This window comes from Kogia breviceps, chromosome 19 (genome assembly GCF_026419965.1).
Source record: "Kogia breviceps isolate mKogBre1 chromosome 19, mKogBre1 haplotype 1, whole genome shotgun sequence".
NCBI classification, from domain to species: Eukaryota; Metazoa; Chordata; class Mammalia; order Artiodactyla; family Physeteridae; genus Kogia; species Kogia breviceps.
Genome location: NC_081328.1, coordinates 8,704,913 through 8,725,859, shown reverse-complemented (window position 1 = coordinate 8,725,859; position 20,947 = coordinate 8,704,913). Strand labels below are relative to the sequence as shown.

General features: G+C 53.9%; 4 protein-coding genes across 21 annotated transcripts; 1 reads left to right on the top strand and 3 right to left on the bottom strand.

Annotated features, from left to right (window-relative positions):
* Nucleotides 1-290: 290 nt before the first annotated feature.
* On the bottom strand, nucleotides 291-4,724 carry PHF23 (PHD finger protein 23). Its single transcript, XM_059047971.2, has 5 exons — nucleotides 4,457-4,724; nucleotides 2,842-2,873; nucleotides 2,592-2,684; nucleotides 1,207-2,044; nucleotides 291-1,102 (listed from the first exon to the last, which is right to left on the bottom strand). Exons 1-5 carry the CDS (start codon nucleotides 4,488-4,490, stop codon nucleotides 888-890), a joined length of 1,212 nt encoding a protein of 403 aa, XP_058903954.1. The 5' UTR covers nucleotides 4,491-4,724; the 3' UTR covers nucleotides 291-887.
* An 862-nt stretch (nucleotides 4,725-5,586) lies between these two features.
* GABARAP (GABA type A receptor-associated protein) lies at nucleotides 5,587-8,124 on the bottom strand. The gene is made up of 4 exons (XM_059048009.2): nucleotides 7,411-8,124; nucleotides 6,788-6,866; nucleotides 6,531-6,649; nucleotides 5,587-6,086 (listed from the first exon to the last, which is right to left on the bottom strand). The coding sequence occupies exons 1-4, from the start codon at nucleotides 7,498-7,500 to the stop codon at nucleotides 6,021-6,023; spliced, it is 354 nt and encodes a 117-aa protein (XP_058903992.1). The 5' UTR covers nucleotides 7,501-8,124; the 3' UTR covers nucleotides 5,587-6,020.
* A 566-nt stretch (nucleotides 8,125-8,690) lies between these two features.
* On the bottom strand, nucleotides 8,691-15,008 carry CTDNEP1 (CTD nuclear envelope phosphatase 1). Of its 7 annotated transcripts, none has more exons than XM_059047992.2 (8): nucleotides 14,189-14,972; nucleotides 11,486-11,552; nucleotides 11,273-11,391; nucleotides 11,000-11,071; nucleotides 10,467-10,583; nucleotides 10,123-10,234; nucleotides 9,636-9,720; nucleotides 8,691-9,340 (listed from the first exon to the last, which is right to left on the bottom strand). In XM_059047992.2, exons 1-8 carry the CDS (start codon nucleotides 14,288-14,290, stop codon nucleotides 9,280-9,282), a joined length of 735 nt encoding a protein of 244 aa, XP_058903975.1. In that variant the 5' UTR covers nucleotides 14,291-14,972; the 3' UTR covers nucleotides 8,691-9,279. The 7 variants fall into 7 exon arrangements, with proteins under 7 accessions (XP_058903975.1, XP_066878213.1, XP_066878217.1 ...); XM_067022112.1 differs by lacking the exon at nucleotides 14,189-14,972 and adding an exon at nucleotides 12,559-12,723; XM_067022113.1 differs by lacking the exon at nucleotides 8,691-9,340 and adding an exon at nucleotides 9,347-9,481 and having other exon boundaries at nucleotides 14,189-14,377.
* On the top strand, nucleotides 13,818-20,783 carry ELP5 (elongator acetyltransferase complex subunit 5). Of its 12 annotated transcripts, none has more exons than XR_010838340.1 (8): nucleotides 13,818-14,212; nucleotides 15,740-15,800; nucleotides 15,887-15,967; nucleotides 17,547-17,767; nucleotides 18,897-19,212; nucleotides 19,433-19,528; nucleotides 19,661-19,761; nucleotides 20,411-20,783. XR_010838340.1 is itself a non-coding variant. In XM_059047979.2 (8 exons), the coding sequence occupies exons 1-8, from the start codon at nucleotides 14,038-14,040 to the stop codon at nucleotides 20,523-20,525; spliced, it is 1,032 nt and encodes a 343-aa protein (XP_058903962.1). In that variant the 5' UTR covers nucleotides 13,818-14,037; the 3' UTR covers nucleotides 20,526-20,783. The 12 variants fall into 12 exon arrangements, 10 of the variants coding, with proteins under 10 accessions (XP_058903962.1, XP_058903963.1, XP_066878207.1 ...); XM_059047979.2 differs by having other exon boundaries at nucleotides 18,897-19,078; XM_059047983.2 differs by lacking the exon at nucleotides 13,818-14,212 and adding an exon at nucleotides 15,210-15,579 and having other exon boundaries at nucleotides 18,897-19,078.
* The last annotated feature ends 164 nt before the right edge of the window (nucleotides 20,784-20,947 follow it).

Sequence of the window (20,947 nt, the reverse complement as noted above, 5' to 3'; positions counted from 1 at the left end):
CTCAGGGGGCAGGCAACCGACTCCCACCTCGCTTTACCCCCTCAGAGAGAAAGCTCCAAGCAACTCTGACCCGCTGGAGCGTGCAAGTGGGAGGTGAGGGTGGGAACTGTGGGGGGGGTCCTTGACTGGGGTGGTGAGGTGGGGCAAAGCCAGTCGAGGTCCTAGGGTTGGTGGGAAAGGTGCAGAGCCAGGCCATTTTCAGCTTGGATTTTTAAGAGAGGTGAGTTTCAGCCCCACCTCCAGCCAGCTTTTCCAAAGCCTCCCTCCCAAGCAGGACAGTCAGTGAGGGCTATAAACACAAAAGAGCCCACTCTGCTTTATTTACAACACGAAGGCTGTCTGTACAAACAGCTGGCCAATATTATTAAAAACAAAAGAGGTGAGTGAGAGCATCGTCACCTTTCTGTTTTCCTTCCTCCCTCGGCCAAGCTCTGGTTGGTACTCCACCTCTGAGCTGCCATACTCAAAAGAAGAAGTCCAAAATTAAAAATACAACCGGTGTAGAGTAAATGGGGAGTGAGATAAAAGAAAAGATGAGGGAGGGGAGTGCTATATTTACACTAGAGTTTTATAGACAACTGTCCCACTCCATCCCAATTCCAACCCTGGCCCAGAAAGTGAGCGATGGCAGGTCCAAGGGACAGAGCTTAAGTGTCTAGGGACCCAGACAGCTTCCCACCCCCAACTGCAATAGGTCCGAGTTCAAGTCCACAAGATGGGAAGTAAGGGTAGGATAAGAACATCACTCATTTCCAAACCAGTCTCCCTTGGGAATTTCTGCCTTGAAGTGGGGCAACATCCCAGCTCCTGGGAACAGGCTGATGACCCTGAGGCTCAGTTCCCAAGCCATGTTGCCATTCGAAGGTCCAGCCTAGAGATGGCATATGTCAGGGCTCTCCAGATTTCGGAGGCCCCCCTAACCGCCGGGCCTCTGGCCGCAGTTCCTTGCATTTCTGGCAGTAAAAGAAATCAGGGACATTGGTCTTCTTAATCTTAGCACAGGAGAGGTGGATCCACGTCCCACACAGGCTGCACTCAATCATGGGCCGGCCTGCAAAGGGCTTTCGGCAGTAACACGTGATCAGATCCCATGAGTCATCACCTGGGGAAAAGAAGGTTTGTTTGGTGTTCTGCTGGAGCTCTTAGATCCACAATACCCCCGAACCCATCAACCCAGCTACCCCTGGGCAGCCCCAAACTTCTCACCTGATTCTACCATGATGTCCTCATCCATGACCCGCATCTCGCCTTCACTGGAGCTGGCATCTCCATCTTGGCTTGTTTCAGTGCTGCCCACGTCCTTGCTTTCACTGTCAGTGGGAGGGACTCCTTCAGGGTGCACTGTGGCAGGGGGCCTAGGAGCCTCAGGAAGTGTTGGCAGCACAGGGGCTGGGGCTTCCCCTCCTACCACTGCTGCCATCTCTTCCTCCTCCTCTTCTTCCTCTTCTTCCTCCTCCTCTTCAGAGTCTGTATCGCTAGGGGGTGCCCGGGGAGGCCCAGGAGGTGGGAGTCTATCCCCCCGCTCTGCCTTTTTCAACTTCCGCTTCTTGCTCTTCTTGATTCGAGACCTTTTTTCCCCATCCCCAGGGGCTGGCCGAGGCCTCCGAAGCACCCCAAAGCCTGTACCCCCTCCTGGCGCCAACTTTCGGTTCTTTCGGTCCTTCTTTCGAGGAGGCTGGGAGAGGTCCCCCTGGGAAAGGGGCACTGGGGTGAGAGCAGCAGGGGGCCGGGAAGCATGTGTCAGGGATGTGGGGGACAGTGGAGATGCCATTTTGGGCCCATCTAGATCGAAGAGAGAGTCCTTGAGTTTCATCTTCTCAAGCAGGGTGGCACTGTCAGGGGCCTGCAGACGAGGGAAAGTGGACCTTGGGGGTCCTGGCTGGGTGGGGCCTGCTTGAGCTGCCCTTCTCTTGGATGACTTTGCTTTCTTAACAAAGGTCTGGATGGTTCTGAGATCTGAGGGGGCTGAGTCCCAGCCATCGCTGTCTGCCGCACTCTCACCTCGCAATGGAGAGCTGGAGCCGGAGGCTGGCCAATCATTTTCCTTAAAGAGGAGAAGAGACCAGGATCAGCAAGGGGCCCAGGGTCATCTCAGCCCCTATACAAACCCAACTTAAAAGACCAAAATATCCAGCCAAAACCACCAAATCTTACTGTATTCAGAAAACTTATCCCCACCCCAATTCCCATCAGCATCTCCTCTTGAACACTTCCATGTTACCCCTGATCTCAAATTCTAGCCATCTTCCCAATGCCCACCGCCTTCACAGCACAGCATCCCCCAGACTAGAGCCATATTTCTCTAGCTCTTTCTGAACAGCCTCATTTGTTACCATTTTCAGCTTCCTAAAGTTTTTATCCAAAAGCACCTTCCATTTAGAGCACCCCAAAACCATTCACTGCACTCAAACCACCTATCTATTAATCCCACCCCCACTCCAGATACTAGTTTTCCCACCAAAATTTCCATTTTCCTGGTCTTTCATATAATTTCTAGGCTTTGCCTACAAAGTAATACAGGCTCATAAGCTCAAGAGCCCCTCTATGGCGCTAGGACACCACCCTCCAGTCAGTTGTCCTCCTGTCCCTACCTCCTTGCTAGGGGGGATGTAACCAGCATAGGCCAAAACAAAACTGCAGAATTTGTTGAAATCCTCAATTGTTCTCCGTCGTTTCTCTGGTGGCTGAAAGGAAAAAAATATGTAGCACACAGAGTTTACGAGAGACCTTCCCAAAAGCATAGTCCCTGGAGTGAGAAATCTGGAAAAAGTGGGAGAGGGAGAGAAAAGGAGCAGGGGATCCTGCAGTAATACTGGGCTGCAAAAGAATGGGAAACCTCACCTGAGTCTCTGGCTTAAGGGTCGGAGGTGGATCTGTGAAAGCAATAAAAGCTGAGTCAAGGCACTAGGAAAGAATCGGTGTAAAACCCCACCTCTCAACCTCCGAGGTCCCAAGTGAACCCCCTCCTCTCCCAGGTCCCTCAGCCAGGCGAGCAGGCCCCCAGCGGTGCTGGACCCGCCGCTGCTCCCCCTTCCGCCCCTCGCGGGGCGGAGCCTGGGCGCGGCGCCCTCTCGGGCCTCGCTATAGCGCTCCCCTTCCCCCCACCGGAGGCTTGGCGCTCCGCCCCCCCCCCAACTCACGGTTTCTCTAGACTCCGGGTTCCTCGTCTCTCTCGGCGCCCCACCCGCCATACCGCTCCCCGGACCGAGCCCGGGCTGCCGCCTGCCCCTGTCCTTCACACGCGCCCAGTGCTCGGAGTTCCCACCCCGCTGCGCTCTACCGCCCCGGGCCCTCCGCGACCGCACACGCCGCCCGCCGGCCCCCAGGGTCTACGATGACCACGCCGAACCACTCCCCGCCCTCCGGCCCCTTCTACTCGAGCACGAGGCCCGGCGCGCCCCTCACCCCCACCAAACACACACGGGCTCACACATCCAACGCCACTTCGCGGCCGGGACAGACCTGAGAGCTCTCACCCGGACGCGGCCCCACCTGCCCCCCCTTACCGTGCTCCCCACAATTTCGCCGTCCCCCCGCCCCCATCCGGGGCTTTGGCCCCTCCCCGTCTCGAGCTCCTCGGGCTCCCCGCCGGGCCCCGGGCCCAGTTCCGAGCTCTCTCCGGCCGCCGCCCCCCCCTCCCTGCCCCCGGACTCGCCAGCAAGTCACTAGGCTACGGACCCCTAAACTCGAGCCCCCCACAACCAGCTACTCTCTTCCTCCCCAGCAACCCCCGCTGCTGCCGCCGCTGCCCCCCTCACCCTCCGCAACTCGCAGGCTCTAACCCTCGCCGACCGACCAAACCCCCCCTCCCCCCGGCGCAACTCGCCGGCCTTAAGCCCCCACCCCGACCCACCGCCCCCAAAACTAGCTAGCTTTCGTCGCTTCCCGGCTCCCTCTCCCCACAACTACCCCCCCGCATAGGTCTCTCTCTATCGCAGACAATACCCAGACCCTCTCTTCTCCCCACAACTATCTGCCCACCCCTCCAACAATCACCGGGCTAGCTCCGGCGGCAACTACCGGGAGCTCCGGCACCACCGCCACAAACTCCCCCACCTCGGCGAACTACCGAGCACCTCACTCAATCCTTTTCTACATCCTTCCTCCCCAACAACTCTCCGGCCCCCAGATTCTCCCAGCTCTAGGGCCCCAACCTGCCGGAGGCCCTTTCGGCCCCTAACCCCCGAAGCTCTGGGTTTCCAGCTCCCGCTCCCCCATCCCACCCCACCCGCCCTACACGCACACAAGCGCCTGATCTCCAACTACCCCCAGCCCAGTCTCCCACTCCTCTTTCTCCAAGGTCTCTCAACTCGTCACTCTCCCACCTCCAGGGGCAGGCCCCCGACCCCCTCCCCGCCCTCCCCCGCTGGGCTCCGGGGCTCGACCTCCAAGTTTGCCAATAGATTCCTCGCCCGCCCCCCGCCGGCTAAGCGCTCTGTGCCGGTCGAGAGCTCACCTTCGGGACTGGGCTCCGCCATGGCTTCCAGCATCGCCCCCTCCCCTCCTCCCGGTCCGGCGCCCCCCTCCCCTGAGCCGGGGATCCCGGTGCCGCCTCCGGTGCTCGGTGCTCCTACTGCCTCGCTCCACGGAGGTGTCTGCTTCGACTCGGTTGTGACTCGAGTCCGCTAGCCGCTGCCGCCACCTCCCTCTACCACTGCCTCCCGCACTCCCGGACCGGGCCCCCTCCCCCAGCGCCGCCGGCCGCCTGCTCCCTCCTCCTTCTCTCCTCCCTCCCTCCTCCTCTCTCCCCCCTCCCTTCGCGGGCGCTATCGCGCAATGCATCAAGGGGATTATAGTCCGCCCGGGGGCAGCAAAAAGGACACTGCATAGGCCTCCGGAACTTCAGTTCCCAGCAAGCCACGGATTGGCGCAGGCGCACTAAACCGCTCCCCTCCCCCGGGGAGTGGCGGGGAGATTGGGAGCAGAGGGGAGAGGGGAAGAGTGCGCTCAGGCTCCTGGGAAATGTAGGCTGGGAGGGGCTAAGAAAGAAGGGGATGAAGGGAAAGAAGGGATTAGAACTTTCGGCCACCATACTGCCTCATTCTGCGGCTTCTTTCTATCCCCGGGGGACCGCCCCACTTCCGGCCACATAGAGAAAAGGCTGCTGGGAGATGAAGTTCTCCCGGTGATAATGGCTCCCTCCTCCCAGTGTTCTCCCTCTCCTGGATTACACTACACTGGATCCCTCACGACGGCACAAAGTCTGTCTAAGCGACATGCATCTGAGGACAGAGTCCTTTTACTAGCTCCCACACTCGAAAATCTCCTTAACCCAAAAGGTTATTACAAACTTGGATGGTTTATCTAAAGCAGGTGCTTTCAAACTTCCACAGAAACCCACAGTAAAAAAATAATTTTTTTTTTATAATCTCAGGACCCAGTCCATACACACGTATATAAAACTGAACTTTCATGAAATGATACTCAGTATTCCATCCATCACAACAAAAGCACACTTTTTACGCACAAGGAAAAGCCCGACATAAAAACAAACCAAAATATCTACTACCCCTCCAACCTCCTCTTTCCCCACCACTGACTAGGGAGAACAAAAGGGGGAGGGGAGCAACACAAAGAAAAATCCAGTTCAGTTTGGTGGTTTTCTCTTTATTGATGTGCCTCCTACCTTCCCCCCACAATTTCAGTCCCTTCCATCTACCCCCAAAAAAGAAGGTAGTGAAAAGAAGGGATTGTTGGGGTTCTGAGCCCCTTGGGCAGTTAGAAAGGGAACAGAAACCAAAACAATCACCAGATGTGACAGAGATTGACAGTCAAGAAGTCTAAAGCAGAATGGGAAAGGTGGTAAAGGGGAAGAATGGAGAAAGGGTGGGTACTAGAGGCCATCCCCCCATTAACCCTTGTGTTTAAAGGGGCTGGAAGAGAGTTTTAAACATTAGGAAGTGCAGGTCCTGAAAAAGGGAGGTGGTGTTTGACCCTCAAGGAGGAGCAGTTCAAGGAAGGGGGGCCACGTCTCTCTTTGTAGAATGGGACCCCCCACCACCACCTTAGGGACAGCAGCTTCACAGACCATAGACACTTTCGTCACTGTAGGCAATGTATAGAAAGAAGTCTTCTTCATGGTGTTCCTGGGGTGAAAGCAGAAAGTAACAGTGTTCAGGCAACTGGGCTTTAGTTACTTGAACCACCCACCACCAGGACAGATTCTTCCAAAACCATTCTTTTTGACTCTCCCTCTCACTTGCTCCAGGCCCTAGACGCTGAACAGTATTATTCTAGCCAACAGTCTTGGGCAAAAAGACCTCAAACTATTCTCTGCTGCCTTGGAACAGGGAGGGGCCTGGGGAGAGTCTGGATCACAACAGTTGCTCCAGCTCACTATTCTCTTTTCTTTCTACTCCCACGGCCCTGTCCAAATCCCCAACCCAGGACTATGTGGAAATTTTAAGAGCAAATATAAAATTGAGAGCTAAGCAAGCCAGTTGGTCCAAGAATTGCTGACTTAAAACTTTTTGCCTCTCAAGCGCTTCCAACTCCTCTCCAAAGCCTCCACTACTTCCCAGGCACCATACCTGGTACAGCTGACCCATCGTGGCACTGGTGGGTGGAATGACATTGTTGACAAAGAAAAACAAGGCATCCTCAGCTCGGAGATGAATTCGCTTCCGGATCAAGAAGTAGAACTGACCAACTGCCAAAGATACAAGGCCTGATAAAGTCAGAGATCACAAATGCCCTCAAAAGAACACCTTCTATGTGGAGCCTCCTCCCACAGAGCCTGCGCTCCCACCCCCAGGAAGCAAACCCGGGTATTGGGTCAGATTCCCACCTGTAAGATCAGAAGGCACCAGATATTTCTTTTTGTCCAGGTCTCCTATCCGAGCTTTGGGAGCCTTTTCTACTATCACCTGTTAAAGAGAAGGTGATAATTAGGAGACATGAGGTATATATAGCCCGACAGCTCCACCTGTCAAGAACTCAAACAACAAAATTCCTAGCATCCACACCTACCCCAGACTCATTTCTCTTTGTCTCTGAACACGCGGCGCAGCCCTGAGTAGGGATTCTGACCACTGACTCAATTCACCTAAACATCCAGGATCCCTAAACAGGGCGTCGTAACAAACCGTTATTTTAATCATAAAAGGATGACTTGTCTGGGCCGACTACAGCTTCAATTTCAAAAACCCCATGTGAAGCTCTGACTGTCAAACGCCCCACAGCTTCCCACATGAATCTCCAGGTCTCTCTCGCGTCTACATCCTCTCACCCCCCAGCTCTACCGCTACCCCACTCCTTTCACCTCCGGTCCCCGGGACAGCAGTTTCGGGCTCGTTCCCAACCCCGCCACAGCCGGTAGCCTGATGCCCGCGCTGCGGGTCCCGGACTCAAGCCCGGGCTGTGGCGTCAGCGCCAGCGCCCCGCGCCCTCGGCCCTGGCTACTGTCCTCACCGGGACCCGGTCCGGGTATTTCTTTCGGATCTTCTCGCCCTCAGAGCGGCGCTTCTCGAACGGATGCTCCTCTTTATACACGAACTTCATCCTCCCGGGAACCGGGCTGGACCGGGCTGGGCTGAGGGAACCCGGGGGGGGCCGGGACGGGGGGCGGTGGCGACGGCGGCGACGCGCGGGCGGATTCGGCGGAGCGATCCCGGGACTTGGGCCACTTCCCTATTCACCAACCCCGCCCCCGACCATCAGGAGCCTCCCCGCCTGCTATGTTACGCCACTAGCGCAACGGCCCTAACGCCACTAGCGTAGCACCACCTACTGACCGCCACCCTCACGCCCTCTGCGCAATCGCTTTGGAATCAACTTGGAGGCTACGCAGGCGGCGTAGGAAAGATTGTCGGCTTTTGCTATCGTCGAAAATAACTGAAAACCCATTTCCCGAGTTTCCCCGAGGAAGGTAACGATGAAAATGGCTGCAAGATGGTAATCGTAATTTGAGACTTGGCTTTCCAAAAGTTCTTTTCGGAAATAACGTACAAGAGCCGATTACAAGGAGAGCTATTCACGAAACGTGTTGGTACGCTGAAGGCGGCCGTTGACACCAAAACAAAGTAGTACCCAAGCGGAGGAAGCGGTCTCCGGAAATAGAGGGCAGAAACGAAACGTATGTTTGGAGAGACGCACGGAACGCTTAGGTTCCAGGGGTGACTGGACCAATAGGGACTGGAGAGGAGGTCCGAAAAGTAAGGGCTACGTCAGCGCGGAAGAACACTGTACTGTGCGCCTGAGAATCATGTGATCTCGGAGAAGGGCGGAGCGTCACGTGGCGGCTGCGAGGAAGTAGAGCCGGCTTAGGCTTCGGGGAGGAAAGCGCTAGGGAGGTGGGGCCCCGGGGCTCGGCCAGCCCGCCGGTGGCGTGGAGTACCCCGCCCCCCACCAGCCCCACGCCGTGCAGGGGCAGCGTCTGCTTAGCTTGTTCCCGTTAGCCCCCCAAACGAAATGCGGGCTTTGCCGGCGCCCAGGTCTCTCCTTTCTTATTTCTCCGTCCTACCGCACTGAAGCTCACGTTCCCTCAGGACACACAGCCGTCCTTTCACTCCCCGCCAGGGCGCCCATCCTGTCACTAAGACCCTCCCCACCAGGGCAAGCCAACACCACCGTTGCCCCTACCCCTCGGGTCTACAGCAGCCTCTTTTCCTTCTGCCTAGGGGACAGGGTGGGTGTGAACAAAGACCCCTCCCTTCATTTCCCAAAACCCCAGAGAAGGACCTAGGGCAGCCTTGGTTTTAAAGTTATAATGCATGGTTTAAAAGAGAAGAAAGAAAAAAAAAGAGAGAGAAAGCTGGTTACAGGTCTGAGGGAATCTAGGAAGAAGGGAAAATAGAAAGTAAGGGAGGGGACAAGTTTGGGGAAAATCCAGTGGCCCAAAATCCAGTTTCCCACCCACAACCCAGCCCTTGGAGTGAAGAATTAGATCAGTTTTGTACAAGAGTTTTTAAAAAAACAAATCACAACAAAGCTGGCTTGGCTTCTCTTTGAGCCTCCCGGATTACCGAATGTCTGTCTCCCACTCTGGCCAGTCCTGTCTCTCCACCAGACACTGCTGCGGCTCTCCTAGGCCTCGGCTTATGTCCCAGTCTGGGGTTTCCAGGGAGTGCGAACACGAAGTTAGAGTGAGGCTGCTTGAGAATCTGGCCCTTGTGTCCATCCAGACTCCATATGGAGTGCAGGGCTTCCAGGGCAGAGAGGGGTGGGAGGGGCAGACCCTGCCCAGGCAGTCCTCACCAGTGGACAGGGCACCAGACGGCATCCCGAGGGCTCACCCTCCCTTTCCCCCCCACCCCAACTCAGGTGGAGGGGGAGCAGCTGTCACCAGAGCCTATGTTGGTGAAGGTTTCGGCTCAGCACAGAACGAACATCAGCGGTGAACCTGGGACAACAATAACTTGCGTTGGTAGAGTCCTTATGTTGATATCCTCACACTAGTGTAAGGCAGCCTCACGGAAGACACGGGGTGGGAAGGATCACCGTTTTCACATGAGACAGCTTCAGTTTGCCCAAAACCCAATGTCTAAAAGTGATGAGTTTTAAGAAGACCTTGTTCAAAAGTAATATTCTTAAGGGAAAAGAGATAAGTAAGTAAAACAGGCCAAACTTTTATTCCTTCTTGGGATCCCCCACCCGCTCCTCTCCCCTCAGAAATCTAAGTGTCTAGCTTCCCTTACCTGAGGGCATCCAGCATCGGAAGCAGGTTGAGAAGGGCGGTATCGCTGGGGTCACTGAACCAGGATTTGATGGGGATGGCATTGTCTAGGGTGGGTGAAAAGGCACATGAGGAGAAACAAAGGATTCAAGAGAGACGGGGTGTTTTTCCTTTTATTTGGGGGTGGGGTTCATTACTTTAAAATACATACCCCCACAAACTCAATGACCAAAGTAAAACCTTCTTGATTTATTCTTCAAAATAAAATAAAATTTTAATCACCGTATCTCATACTAGGGTGAGGCTTCTAGTCAAACTTACTGCCTTGTGTCTTACCTGAAGTAATTTGATATGAGAAATCTGATTTATGAAATGGATATGGGGGGGCAGGGAACATCTCATTTAAAAGAGAAACAACTTGCATCATGACCTACTGTAAACCAGGGAATCCCAGCTCCATGCATTCAAAATACTTCCTCAGAACCACTTCCTAGTCCCGCCCCCTGTACCTGGATGGCTCCTGTAAGCCCCTGGGGAGTTATCCAGGATCACAATGCTGGAGAGGTCACTGTGGACCACAGAGAGGTCCTTGATGTAGCTGCCCAATTCCAAAGTGCAGTGCTGGAAGGCAGGGTGAGCTGGGCATCAAAAGGAGACTCACCCTCTGTGACTGCTCCCCCAATCCCCACAATGCCCACGGGCAGCCAGTTCTCACAAAAGGGATTATACAGTATGCCTCCCCCACACCCTCACAAGGTCCCATTCCAGGGCAGTGGCCTCAAACTCAGGTCCCTCCCTGATGGCCTGCCTCCCAAGCCTCACTCTTAGACCTGGACTCTAGCTAGCCCCTTACCTGTCTGTAGTATCTCCTCTTGAGAATGCTTCTGCTATTATCCAGTTTATCTGCCACAGCAGAGCCGTAAATTTCCATGCTTGCTGTGAACACCACCAGCTCGTACCACTGGCTCACCTGAAAGAGATTGAAGAAGAGGAAGGTGTCAGAACAGATGATCATTCTGACACATAGTTCCCTTTTACTAAGACTCTAGCAGAGTCCTTCAGGACTTCCAACAACACTGAATGTCTCTGAGGACACAAAATTCTGAAACTATCCTCAAACTCAGAGTCTTAGGCACCATACACCCTTAAGATTCACAGATGCAAGAACAAAAGAGCGGGAAGGCGGTGGAAGAATAGAATTGCATCAGCACAACAAATGAACCCAAACTATCAAAAGCCATTCTCTGAGCATCCTACAACCTCCCCTCTCCAAAACTGCCCTTACCCATTTCTCCTGATCCCTCACTTCCTCCAAATCCTCTAAACTACCAGAGCCCTAAAACCACTGCTTCATCACAGAGCTGCCTTCAGCTTCTGCAAACTCACCACTTCCAAGAAGAAATCCACATGGGGCCTCTTATGTACAAAAAAACGGACGGGATGTTTGTCTATTACCACCTGCAGAGGAACACAGCAGGGCTGGGAGAAGTCCTGAGCACCACAACATAGGCCTAAAGGACACCCCCCACCCTCCCACTGCCTGCTTCCCTCCTTCAGGCTGCCAGAGGACACAGCCAGGGATGAGATGCTCTGGGACTGGCAAAGAATCTGAGCAGAATAACAGACGTAACCATTCCATCACTTCCCAGCCCCACACACCTTGAGGATGAAGTCAGGAGGTGTTCCAGGCCGGACTGTAGGCCTCAGGACCCCATCATGATGGGAGTGAATAAGTGTCTCATCCAGGTCCAGCACCAGGATCTTCCTCTTCACCTGGCCTGAATCACAACGGGAAGGGGTAACACCAACCAACTTCCAGCCAAGACCTTGAACCCTACCTCACCAAGGCTTCCTCCCAGTCAGCATACTCACTTAGCCGATTCCGGGACACAGGAGATAAAGGAAGAATGTCATATCGAACAGTTTGGTACTGAATTACCTAGGAATAGCAAGAGAGAGGGTTAGAACCCTTGACAAGGAAATCTTCCCCACTAATAACAGGAAGCACATGTTGAACATTTACCATACATTGGGCATAGCATAATTTAGGGTTGTTTCTTTAATCTTCAGAACAACCCTAATAATAACAACAACAATGTCATCTACGTTTTATGGATGAAGAAACCAAGGCTTGGAGAAGTTAAATACTTTGCCCAAGACCCCACAGCTAGGTACTGTCTTATTTAGCACTTTGCCACTCCAGTTAGAATGAAAGCAAGGATTTTGTCTCGATCGTGGCTGTATTACTAGAACACTATAGCAAGGGTGGTCACTTACATTAGAATCAATGAAATGGTAGAGCCAGGATTGTACCTGTGCAGTCCGATCCAAGAACGTGCCCTCTTAACCATGATGTTATCCTGCTACGTGGAACAAAGAAATGTGTGGCCCTCCCCACCTCCACCTCAAGAATTCTTTGTGACAGCTCTCATCACCTCCTGTTGGGAGCTGAGAGCCTCAGATTCCTTAGTGGACAGGGCGTAGGAGTCAGGAGGGGAGGTCCTTGGGTCACTAAGGGGAACAGAGAATGAGGGAATCCAGGGGTTGTCAGGTCAGCTAAGTTCCTCTGGCTGGGGGCCACCAGGCCTATTTTAACCAGCCACCTGTCCATTTCTGTCTCTACTAGACAAGTCACACGTTGCAGAGAACCTCAGCCCTCTGAACAGCCTCCTTATCCTGGTACCCAGGGCAAGGCAGAGAACACTGGAAAGCCCCACTCACCAGGCAGACTGATACGAGTATCAAGAAGGCCAGAGTGAAGTAAGGGCTGTGAGTGGGAGGTGAGGAAGGGACAAGGACGTCACCATCTCGGCCTTCCAGCTTCTCCAAGCCTTCTCTTGAGGCTCCTGTTTCCAGCACTCAAATCTCTCCCATGCAAAGCTTGGCAATCCCCTCCTCTGCTCTTTTCTTCTAAGCACAGTCCACCCCTAGGCCCCAAGCCTCACCAGAACCAAGCTCTCCACTTGCAAACCAAAGGGCCCTCTCCCCCTAATCCCAAGGCATGTGCCCTTCTTCTCTCTCAGGGCTGCGATGAGGGCCGCAACAGCTCGGGTGTCCTGTCTCGGGTTGCACATGCTGGGCATGTAGGGAATGCTCTAAGCATCTGCCAGAAAGGGGGTGGGGAGAGAAACCAGATTGGAAAGGAAGGAAGGGAAGACAGAAGTCTGTGGGGTCAGTGCTGCCCAGAGGAGAGCAATTTTGCAAGCAACCAGTCTCTGCATGGGCTGGAGCCCATCCCTGCACCCAGAACAGAAAACTGCTATGTTAGGGGAAGAAGGGGAGATGCTCGGAGCAAGGCCAGGAAGAGAGGACAGCAGCTAACACGTAAGGAAAATCCCAGGAGCTAGTCCCCCACACATCTCAGTATCTCTGACCCGATTCTTCTTGGCTCCTATCCCTTATCTCAGGGAAATAGCCCTGTCTACAACCATGACCACCCAGAAACAATCCTCACCCTAAACCCTAAATCAGGAAGTGGAAGGAGTGGAGTGGTAAAGGAGCCACTGAATCCAAGGCCAGGCCCATTCCCCAAATCAGTAAGACAACCACCACTACCACTCGGGGCTTTCTGGAAGCTCCTTGACCTAGGCAGCCCCTACCTGGTTTTATTCCTTCATGTTTTATTGAGGTATGCCAGAGTACAGACTGGAGACCCTCTGCACCCCAGGTCACTGAATCCTCCCCTGACTCCTTCAGAGGATTCTCTCCCGTGATGGTGAGAACACAGAGCACATTAAATGATGTTAGCCTAAGGAGGTTTGACCTTGGAGAAGAGCTATGGGGGAGGAAACCCAGAGATACACTCCCCACAGTATCTCTCACAATGCTGGGGTCTCCTGGAGAAACAATCTGAGAAGCGTGCCCTCAGATTCAAACCTTAAACTGACAAGCACCATCTTCTGATAGGGACACCCAAACTTTAATGTGCTCCCTTCCACAACTGAAGATGCCAATCATAAATCCATCTTTTTTAGTCCCAAAGTCTTAATAAACCCAAATATTCACACTCACACTATGAAATGAGTTTTCAGGACCTTTTTGGAAGAGTTCCCTTAATTTGAACCGCAGGGGTTTCTCCTTCACACCCAGGACTTTTCCCACGTTCCCATCCTTGTTGGTGACATACGCCCTCCCACCCACCCCCACCCTTGGCACATGAGCCTGTCTCTCCCTTGTTATGAGACCAAACACACACGGAGGTTCCAAATAATAGGAGGGTCTTTCACAAGCCTACTTCAACAGACCTGCTGCCATCAAACAGGTGTTCCCCGCCCCTCGGCTTCTTTAGCAACAACTCTAGCTTTCTTAAAGTGCACCCCACCCATCACCCTAGCCCCCAAGAGCTGCCAAATCCTTTTCCCACCTAGCCGCCCTCCACCATCTCGGCTCTACTACAAGGGTCTTCCTCTTCCCCGTCCCACCCCATGGCCAGCGACGGGTGCTCTAATTCTCTAGCGGTAAAAGCTGCCGCCGGGGCTCAGTTTCTAGGCCCAAACAGAGGCCCGAGACTTTCCAAAAACCCTCGAGCACCGCTGACAGAGGTCCCCACCACCACCAGCGCCCACCCAGGCTCACCGTGCGGATCTGCCTCCGCAAAAGGTAAATGAAGAAGCTCCAGAGCTTGGCGGCGAAGGCCACGAACGTGCGCAGCCCTAGCAGACACTGCGTCCGCATCATCCCGATGACCCCGGCACCGCCGGCCCCGGGGCCCCCGCGGCCCAGCTCCGCCAGCCCCCCGGGGGCAGCCCCCCGCCACCGGGAGGGGGAACGGGGGCCCCGAGTGGCAGGAGAGGCTGCAGAGAGGGGCACGGAGCGGGCGGCTCAGAAAGCCACCCACGACGAGGGGAAAGCCCAGCGGAACGGGGAGCTGGGGGACAGGCGTGGGCAGCCCGCGGGGGCCCACATGGGCGGGGAGTGGTACAGACGGATTCGCGGAGGTTGCGGGCCGAGACAGGTCGGGCTACGATGGGGTCCTCCGAGACCAGAAGGGAAGGGGATGGAGAATTGGGGGAGGGGGCTGTGGGGGAGGGGGCTAGGGAGAAGGGAGGGAGGGAGAAGGAAGGGGGAGGGGAAGGGGGAAGCGGAGGGTGGCCCGCTGCGCAGGCGCGCTAGGGGGCTGCCCGCGGGAAAGGGGCGGGCGGGGGCAGCGGCGCGCGCAGGGCCGCGGTGGCGGCGAAAGGACCGGCTGAGCCAAGGAGCCGGGAAGAAGGGGAGGGGGAGCCGAAAGGCGCGGATGGCTGGACTGGAGCGGCCTCCCCCTCCCCGAGGTCGGGGGTGCCTCAGCCGCTAGGGAGCGGGGCTGCAGCCTCTGCAGCTGGATTTCCCACTCTGACAGGCGCCATTTTACCGCCCAAAGGCCTCCCTCCTTCTTTCTTCCCCCCTCCTCTTCCCCTCTGACACTACTTCCGGTGGTGACGTGTATTCGCTTCACCGGGGCTGAAGTTCCCTCTACTCTGTCTTCGGGGGTGGGGATAAGGAAAGCGGAGCGTGCTCCGAACAAGGCCTCAGTATCGCGCATGCGCGGAGGGCGGTGATGGGGCGGGGCCTGGGGCAAACCAGGCCCTCTCGAATTGCATGGGCGGAGCGGGGTGACGTCACTTGAGGCTCCGACGGTCGGGCGGGCTTGTGCGGCCACTTGCCCCTCCCACAGACAACTGCCCCAACAGCTCTTCCCGCCTTAGTCACGGTAAAAATGTAGAGAGGGGTGTCGTCCCTGCGTCTGTGCACCAGCACTCAGGAGGGGTCGCTCCGCGTGATCCTTCCTGGGATAGTGAACCTAAGCACCACTCACGCCAGCTTACGCCGCGGCTTAGTGGTGGGAGAGATCGTGGATGCCCCGCCCCTTCCATGTGGAGGGGCGGGGCAATGGGCAGTGACGCCATCAGAGGGCGTCCGAAGACGGACGCGATGCATTTTGGAGATGCTGGAGTCGCTGTTGGCTCTTGGTGGCCTGGTGCTGCTGCGGGGTGAGGGTCACAGGTACAGGGCCTTAGAAGCAGGGCCCATGGGGCGGAAGTGGAGAGGAAGGGCCGTGGGTAAGAGGCCAGGGGTGGAGGTCGCTATCGGTTAGCGAATGCGAAAACCTCAGTGTTCTCAGGCTGTTAATCCGTCCCTCGCTCTCCCCAGACTCCGTGGAGTGGGAGGGGCGCAGCCTCTTGAAGGCGCTTATCAAGAAATCTGCACTGTGGTGAGTATCCTGCAGCGTCTCGCTGTCCTACCCGAGAAGGGAGCCTGGGCCCCACTCTTTGACACGCCCCCTTACCTCTGCCTCAGTGGGGAGCAAGTCCACATCCTGGGCTGTGAAGTGAGCGAAGAAGAGTTTCGTGAAGGTTTTGACTCCAATATCAACAGCCGGTAAGCACAAATTGGAAGAGATTTAATTTGATTTGGGACCTCTGTTGGTGAGGAACTCCCCTTCCAGCAACAGGGGCAAACCTGATATGTAGTAGCAGCTGCTTATTCATTGAACGGATATGGGTTTTTCAAGAGGTAGGAGTTAGTAAGAGGAATGATGAAGAGTGGTATCTGGAGAATCCAAAGTAGGGACCATAGAAGATGAGAGGAACAGAGTAATAAAAGGCCGACAGTACAGGTTAGCACTAGAGGCTGGACTGGAGGACAAGGGTAAACGTGTTCTGCCTTTTGAGTTATTCAGAATCTGGTGATCAACATGCATCAGCACTAACTGCAGGGTACATAGGGACTTGTCCTACACGCAGAAGAAACAGTTTATGCAAAATCAGGTATGGAAGGCATACCTGTTCATGGGAGATGGAAGAGCTTTCTGAGGTCAGACAGAGAGAGGTACCTGGTAGTAAAAGGTCTTACAGAGCACGAGAAGAAAAATTTGGGAGGAGAGTGATAACATCATACCTGTTAGAAAGACTCGTCCGGTGACCACTGTGTGGAGAATGGGTTAGGAGGGGGCACCCTGGAGATAGGGAGACCAGGAGGGAAGGCTATTGCAGTAATGCAGGTTCACTCAGATGTATAAGTACCGGTTAAGAACTAGTTGTGAACCAGGAACTGAGCTAGGCTAGAGCAGTGAATGAAGCCGACATGATTCCTGTTCCCGTGAATTTTAGAGAATAATGGTAGGAGGTGACAGAGGCCTGGCTAAAGACAGTGGCAGCAGGGATGGAGAGTTTAGGACAAATGTAAAAGAACTTTAGCAGGTAGAATTTCCAGGACTTAACAGACTGATGTGGGGTAGAGGAAAGCAGCCAGATCAGGAGGTATGTGAATCCATGTATGTTGGGTGGTTAAGAAAGATTACTTCCTGGTCTGGTTAGCTAAGTGGATAATATCCTGGATATTATCCTGTATCATCCAGGATAATACACCTGTCGGTTGAGCCCTAATTTTGTTATCAGCTGTTATAGTAGAGGTGATGCTGTAAAGATGACATTCACAAGAGAAGCAGAAGATATAAAGGAGATGTCTGGGAACAAGTTATGCCACTGTGAAGCTTTCCCAGGATTTCTAGTCCATGCCAGTCTCTTTTCCTGAATCGCTATGTTAATCTGTACTTAGTACCTCAGGACTTGATTCTTGACCTTCTCTAAGCTGTCCTACAGGCAGGAACCACGTCTCAGGTCCTCTCTTTTCTCTTTATCCATTCGAGAATGATACGCTTTAGGCATCACTTAGTACTGTGCTGTCAGGAGGTTCACATTCCTATTTTATAAATGAAGAAACCGAGTCTTACAGAGGTGAAGTAACGTATCAGGTAGGTGACCTTGGACAAGTAGAACCAAGCTTGCAGCTCAGGGCTGTCTGACGCCAAAGTCTGTGCTCTCAATTACTATATTCAACTGTTCACTAATGTTTAGGATATTAGTGAAAATCGAGAAACAGCCACAAAGATCAGAAGCTGAATTTGGAGATTAGGGGGAGGGGCAGTAGAATCATGCCTTTCCATTTCCCTTTGCAGGCTGGTTTACCATGACCTCTTCAGAGACCCTCTCAACTGGTCAAAGACTGGGGAAGCCTTTCCTGGGGGTCCCCTGGAAGCCTTGAGGGCCCTGTGCAGGAGGACGGATCCTGGCCCTGTCACCATTGCTCTCGATTCCCTCAGCTGGCTGCTGCTTCACCTTCCCTGCACCACACTCTGCCAGGCTCTGCACACACTGAGCCATCAGGACTCCTGCCATGGTGAGACGACTCCTTCGTTTCTTCCCACCATACTTTCCCCCTGCCAAGGGGTGTGCCCCTTTCCACCCTAACAGGAAACATATCAGGGATGTCCAGTTGGCCTTTCTTCCATCTCTTTAGCCTTTATTCTAGTTCTTGGTTTCTTTATAATGCTATCTACTAATTACTCTGTTTTTTCTTTTCCAAGTTTTTTTTTCCCCTCATTCATTTCATTTGTTCATTCAACAAACATAGGTATACATACACTGTATCAGGCACAGTTCTAGATAATGGAAAAATAAAGGCTAACTGTAGTCAGGTCCCTGCCTTTCAGGAGCTCAAAGTCCCGTAAAGGTATAGACAAGTAAACCAGCAATTACTAGACAGTGTGATAAGGACCATGATGATAAAGGAACATGCACAGAGTACCTTAAGGAAGGAATGTCTTGAAGAGCAAGGGCCAGTTTGTCCAGCTGGGGGCACTGGGACTAGCCCTAAAGTACAGTGGGTACTAGGATGGGCTTTGGAGAGAGATACCCAACTCGGTATACAGGTGCTTGGTCTCACAGTGCTTCTGTTTGCTCCGTAAAAGCTGAGGAAGGAGGGAGTTTATAGTATGAAGATGAACCGCTTGGAATTGCTTTTTTTGTAGATCAGATATGATCAAATGTCAGCAATTTCATACAGTCCAACCTAAAAATGCAAGTATTTAGTGCAGTGCCTGATGCCTTGTAAATGCTGCTAAAAAGGAAGGGAAGGAAAAGAGGGGATCTAAGGCACTGACGGGGATCTTGGCAAGTTCCTGACACTGCAGATGGTTCAGTGTGTAAGAGATGAGGCTGGAAAACAAGCGGAGGACAGATGCTGAAAGTGTGGATTCCATCCTGAAGGCCTTGAGGCGCTCCTGTGGATTGAGGTCAGAGTGGTGCCTTGATTCGCTGTGCATTGGAATAAGAAAGTGTTTTAAAGGTGAGGGCTGAAAGAGGTCAGAGCAGGGCCGTGACACTGGCCGAGGTCAGTCAGGATCCTGGCAGAGCTCTGAGAGAACGTGGCCCTCTCCTTCCTTTTTTCCTCTTCACTATTTGATCCCAGGCCTCCCCCGAATGCTCCCTACTGCCCTTCGTGCACCATCCTTCTTGTCCCTCTCCAGGTGACAGCTCCCCAGGAGAGCAGGTGCATGTGCTGGGCCTGCTGCATGAAGAGCTTCACGGCCCAGGCCCCTTGGGAGCGCTGAGCAGCCTTGCTCAGACCGAGGTGACCCTGAGCGGTGCGATGGGCCAGACCTCAGCCCACATCCTCTATCGGAGGCCCCAACAGCGCCCGACCCACCAGGTCAGAAGCACAGGAGAACTGGAGGTTGGGGTCAGAGAGGAAGAGCAATAAAATGACTGATGCGATGGAGCACTTCCTTAGGCTCTCATGGTTTCAGCATTGCCCTCGTTGTGTCTCCACAGCTGCCCTGTAAGGTAGATTGTTTTATTATCCCTATTCTGTAGCCTGGAAAGCTCGGATCCTGTGAGCTTAACCAATGAAAGACACTGCCTTTCAGGAGACGAAAAAGGAGAGCAAGAGCTGGAAGCAGCCAGTTACATAAGTGGCTGGGAGCTGGGGTGGCAGGTCCTGGTTCTCTGGTTTGTTCAGTAAGACGAAAAAACCCTTCTTAATACTCTTCTTTCTTCTCCCCAGACTCAGTGGTTCTCCATCCTTCCTGACTTCAGCCTGGAGCTCCAAAGGGGGCCACCCCTAGAGTCCCAGCCTTACCCAGATCCTCATGCTCCCTCGGTATCTAAGAGAGCCAGGGCTGGAACAGGGGGATGCCGTTTGGAGTCTGGAAAAAGGAGAGAGGGGGATAAAGACTGCAGAGGTTGGGGGTGGGGTGATGGGGCAGAGTGGCAGCATCCTTTGTCTCTACAGATGGACCCCACGGCTCATTTGACTTTTAACCTTCGCCTGTCCAAGAAAGAGAGAGAAGCCAGAGATAGCCTGACCCTGCCCTTCCAGTTCAGCTCAGAAAAGTAAGGTTGGGGCCTCAGTGCCCGGGTCCCTGAGCTGAGCCCAGCATCTGGGCCTAAGAGGTGGGGCAACAGCAGGTTGTTGATTAACCTCTTAGACTTCATAGGGGCTGAAGTCCACTTCCAGAGGCACGTCTGGGGAGGGGTTCTCTACCCACCCAAACCCCAGCAATGGCAAAGGTCCTTTATGTCTTTTTTTCTCTCCGTTAGAGCCTTGGGTCCCAGCTCCACAGATGACCCCAAAGTAATCTGGGCCTGGGTTGAGCCAGACCAGACCCTGGGGAAGTGGCCCTGTCTCCAGGCAGCGGTGCTAAGAGGACAGGAAGCTAGATGGGTATGGCAGAGGCAGGTTAATAAAGGCTTAGTAGATGCCTGTTGTCCTATGCCCAGCGTGTGGGCAGGTGAAGCAAGACTTCGGCAGGGTCCTTGCCCTCAAGCTGCTAAGAAGTTAGGCTATTATGAGACCGGTATAAGAGTATCTACCCTGTACCAGGTGGTGCTTCCGTGCTAACTAAACGAGGTCACACCAAGGGACTTAGACCAAGAAAACATAGAGGCCAAAGAGGGAGTCACTGTCACAAGGAAAGAGGGTATCCAGACATGACCCATTACCCACCCTCACCAGCACCAATCTCCCTTTATGTCTTCTCAGACAGCAGGCTCTACTGTGCCCTGGGCTGGGCCAGGCTACCAGCCACATTTTCTATGAGCCAGATGTTTATGATGACCTGGACCAAGAAGACCCAGATGATGACCTAGATGTTTAACTGGCCAGGAGATGTGACTAGACTGTAATTGGAGGAAGAGGGAGACCTTGGGCCCACAACCATCCTCCCATTGTTTGCATTGGCCTTAGCCTGTCTGCCGCATCTTTGTTCCCTGTGTCTGTGGAGGCCCTGCCCTGTGACCCATGAGCCAGGGAGCAGCTTCCAGTGAGGAGAGAAAGTGGAATGGAGGCATAAGGGAAGGTGACACCACCACCACCCAAGCCTAATAAAATCTTAATTTTTTTATTAAAAATAAAAGCTCTTTGGTCGCTATTTAAGCAAGAGTTGCGGGTGGACAGGACTGGAGGCTGGGAGGGGATGAGGGAAGCCAAGAACATGAGTGGTTTAGAGTCAGTAGTCAAAAGTGTTGGGGGGGCTTCCCTGGTGGCGCAGTGGTTGAGAATCCGCCTGCTGATGCGGGG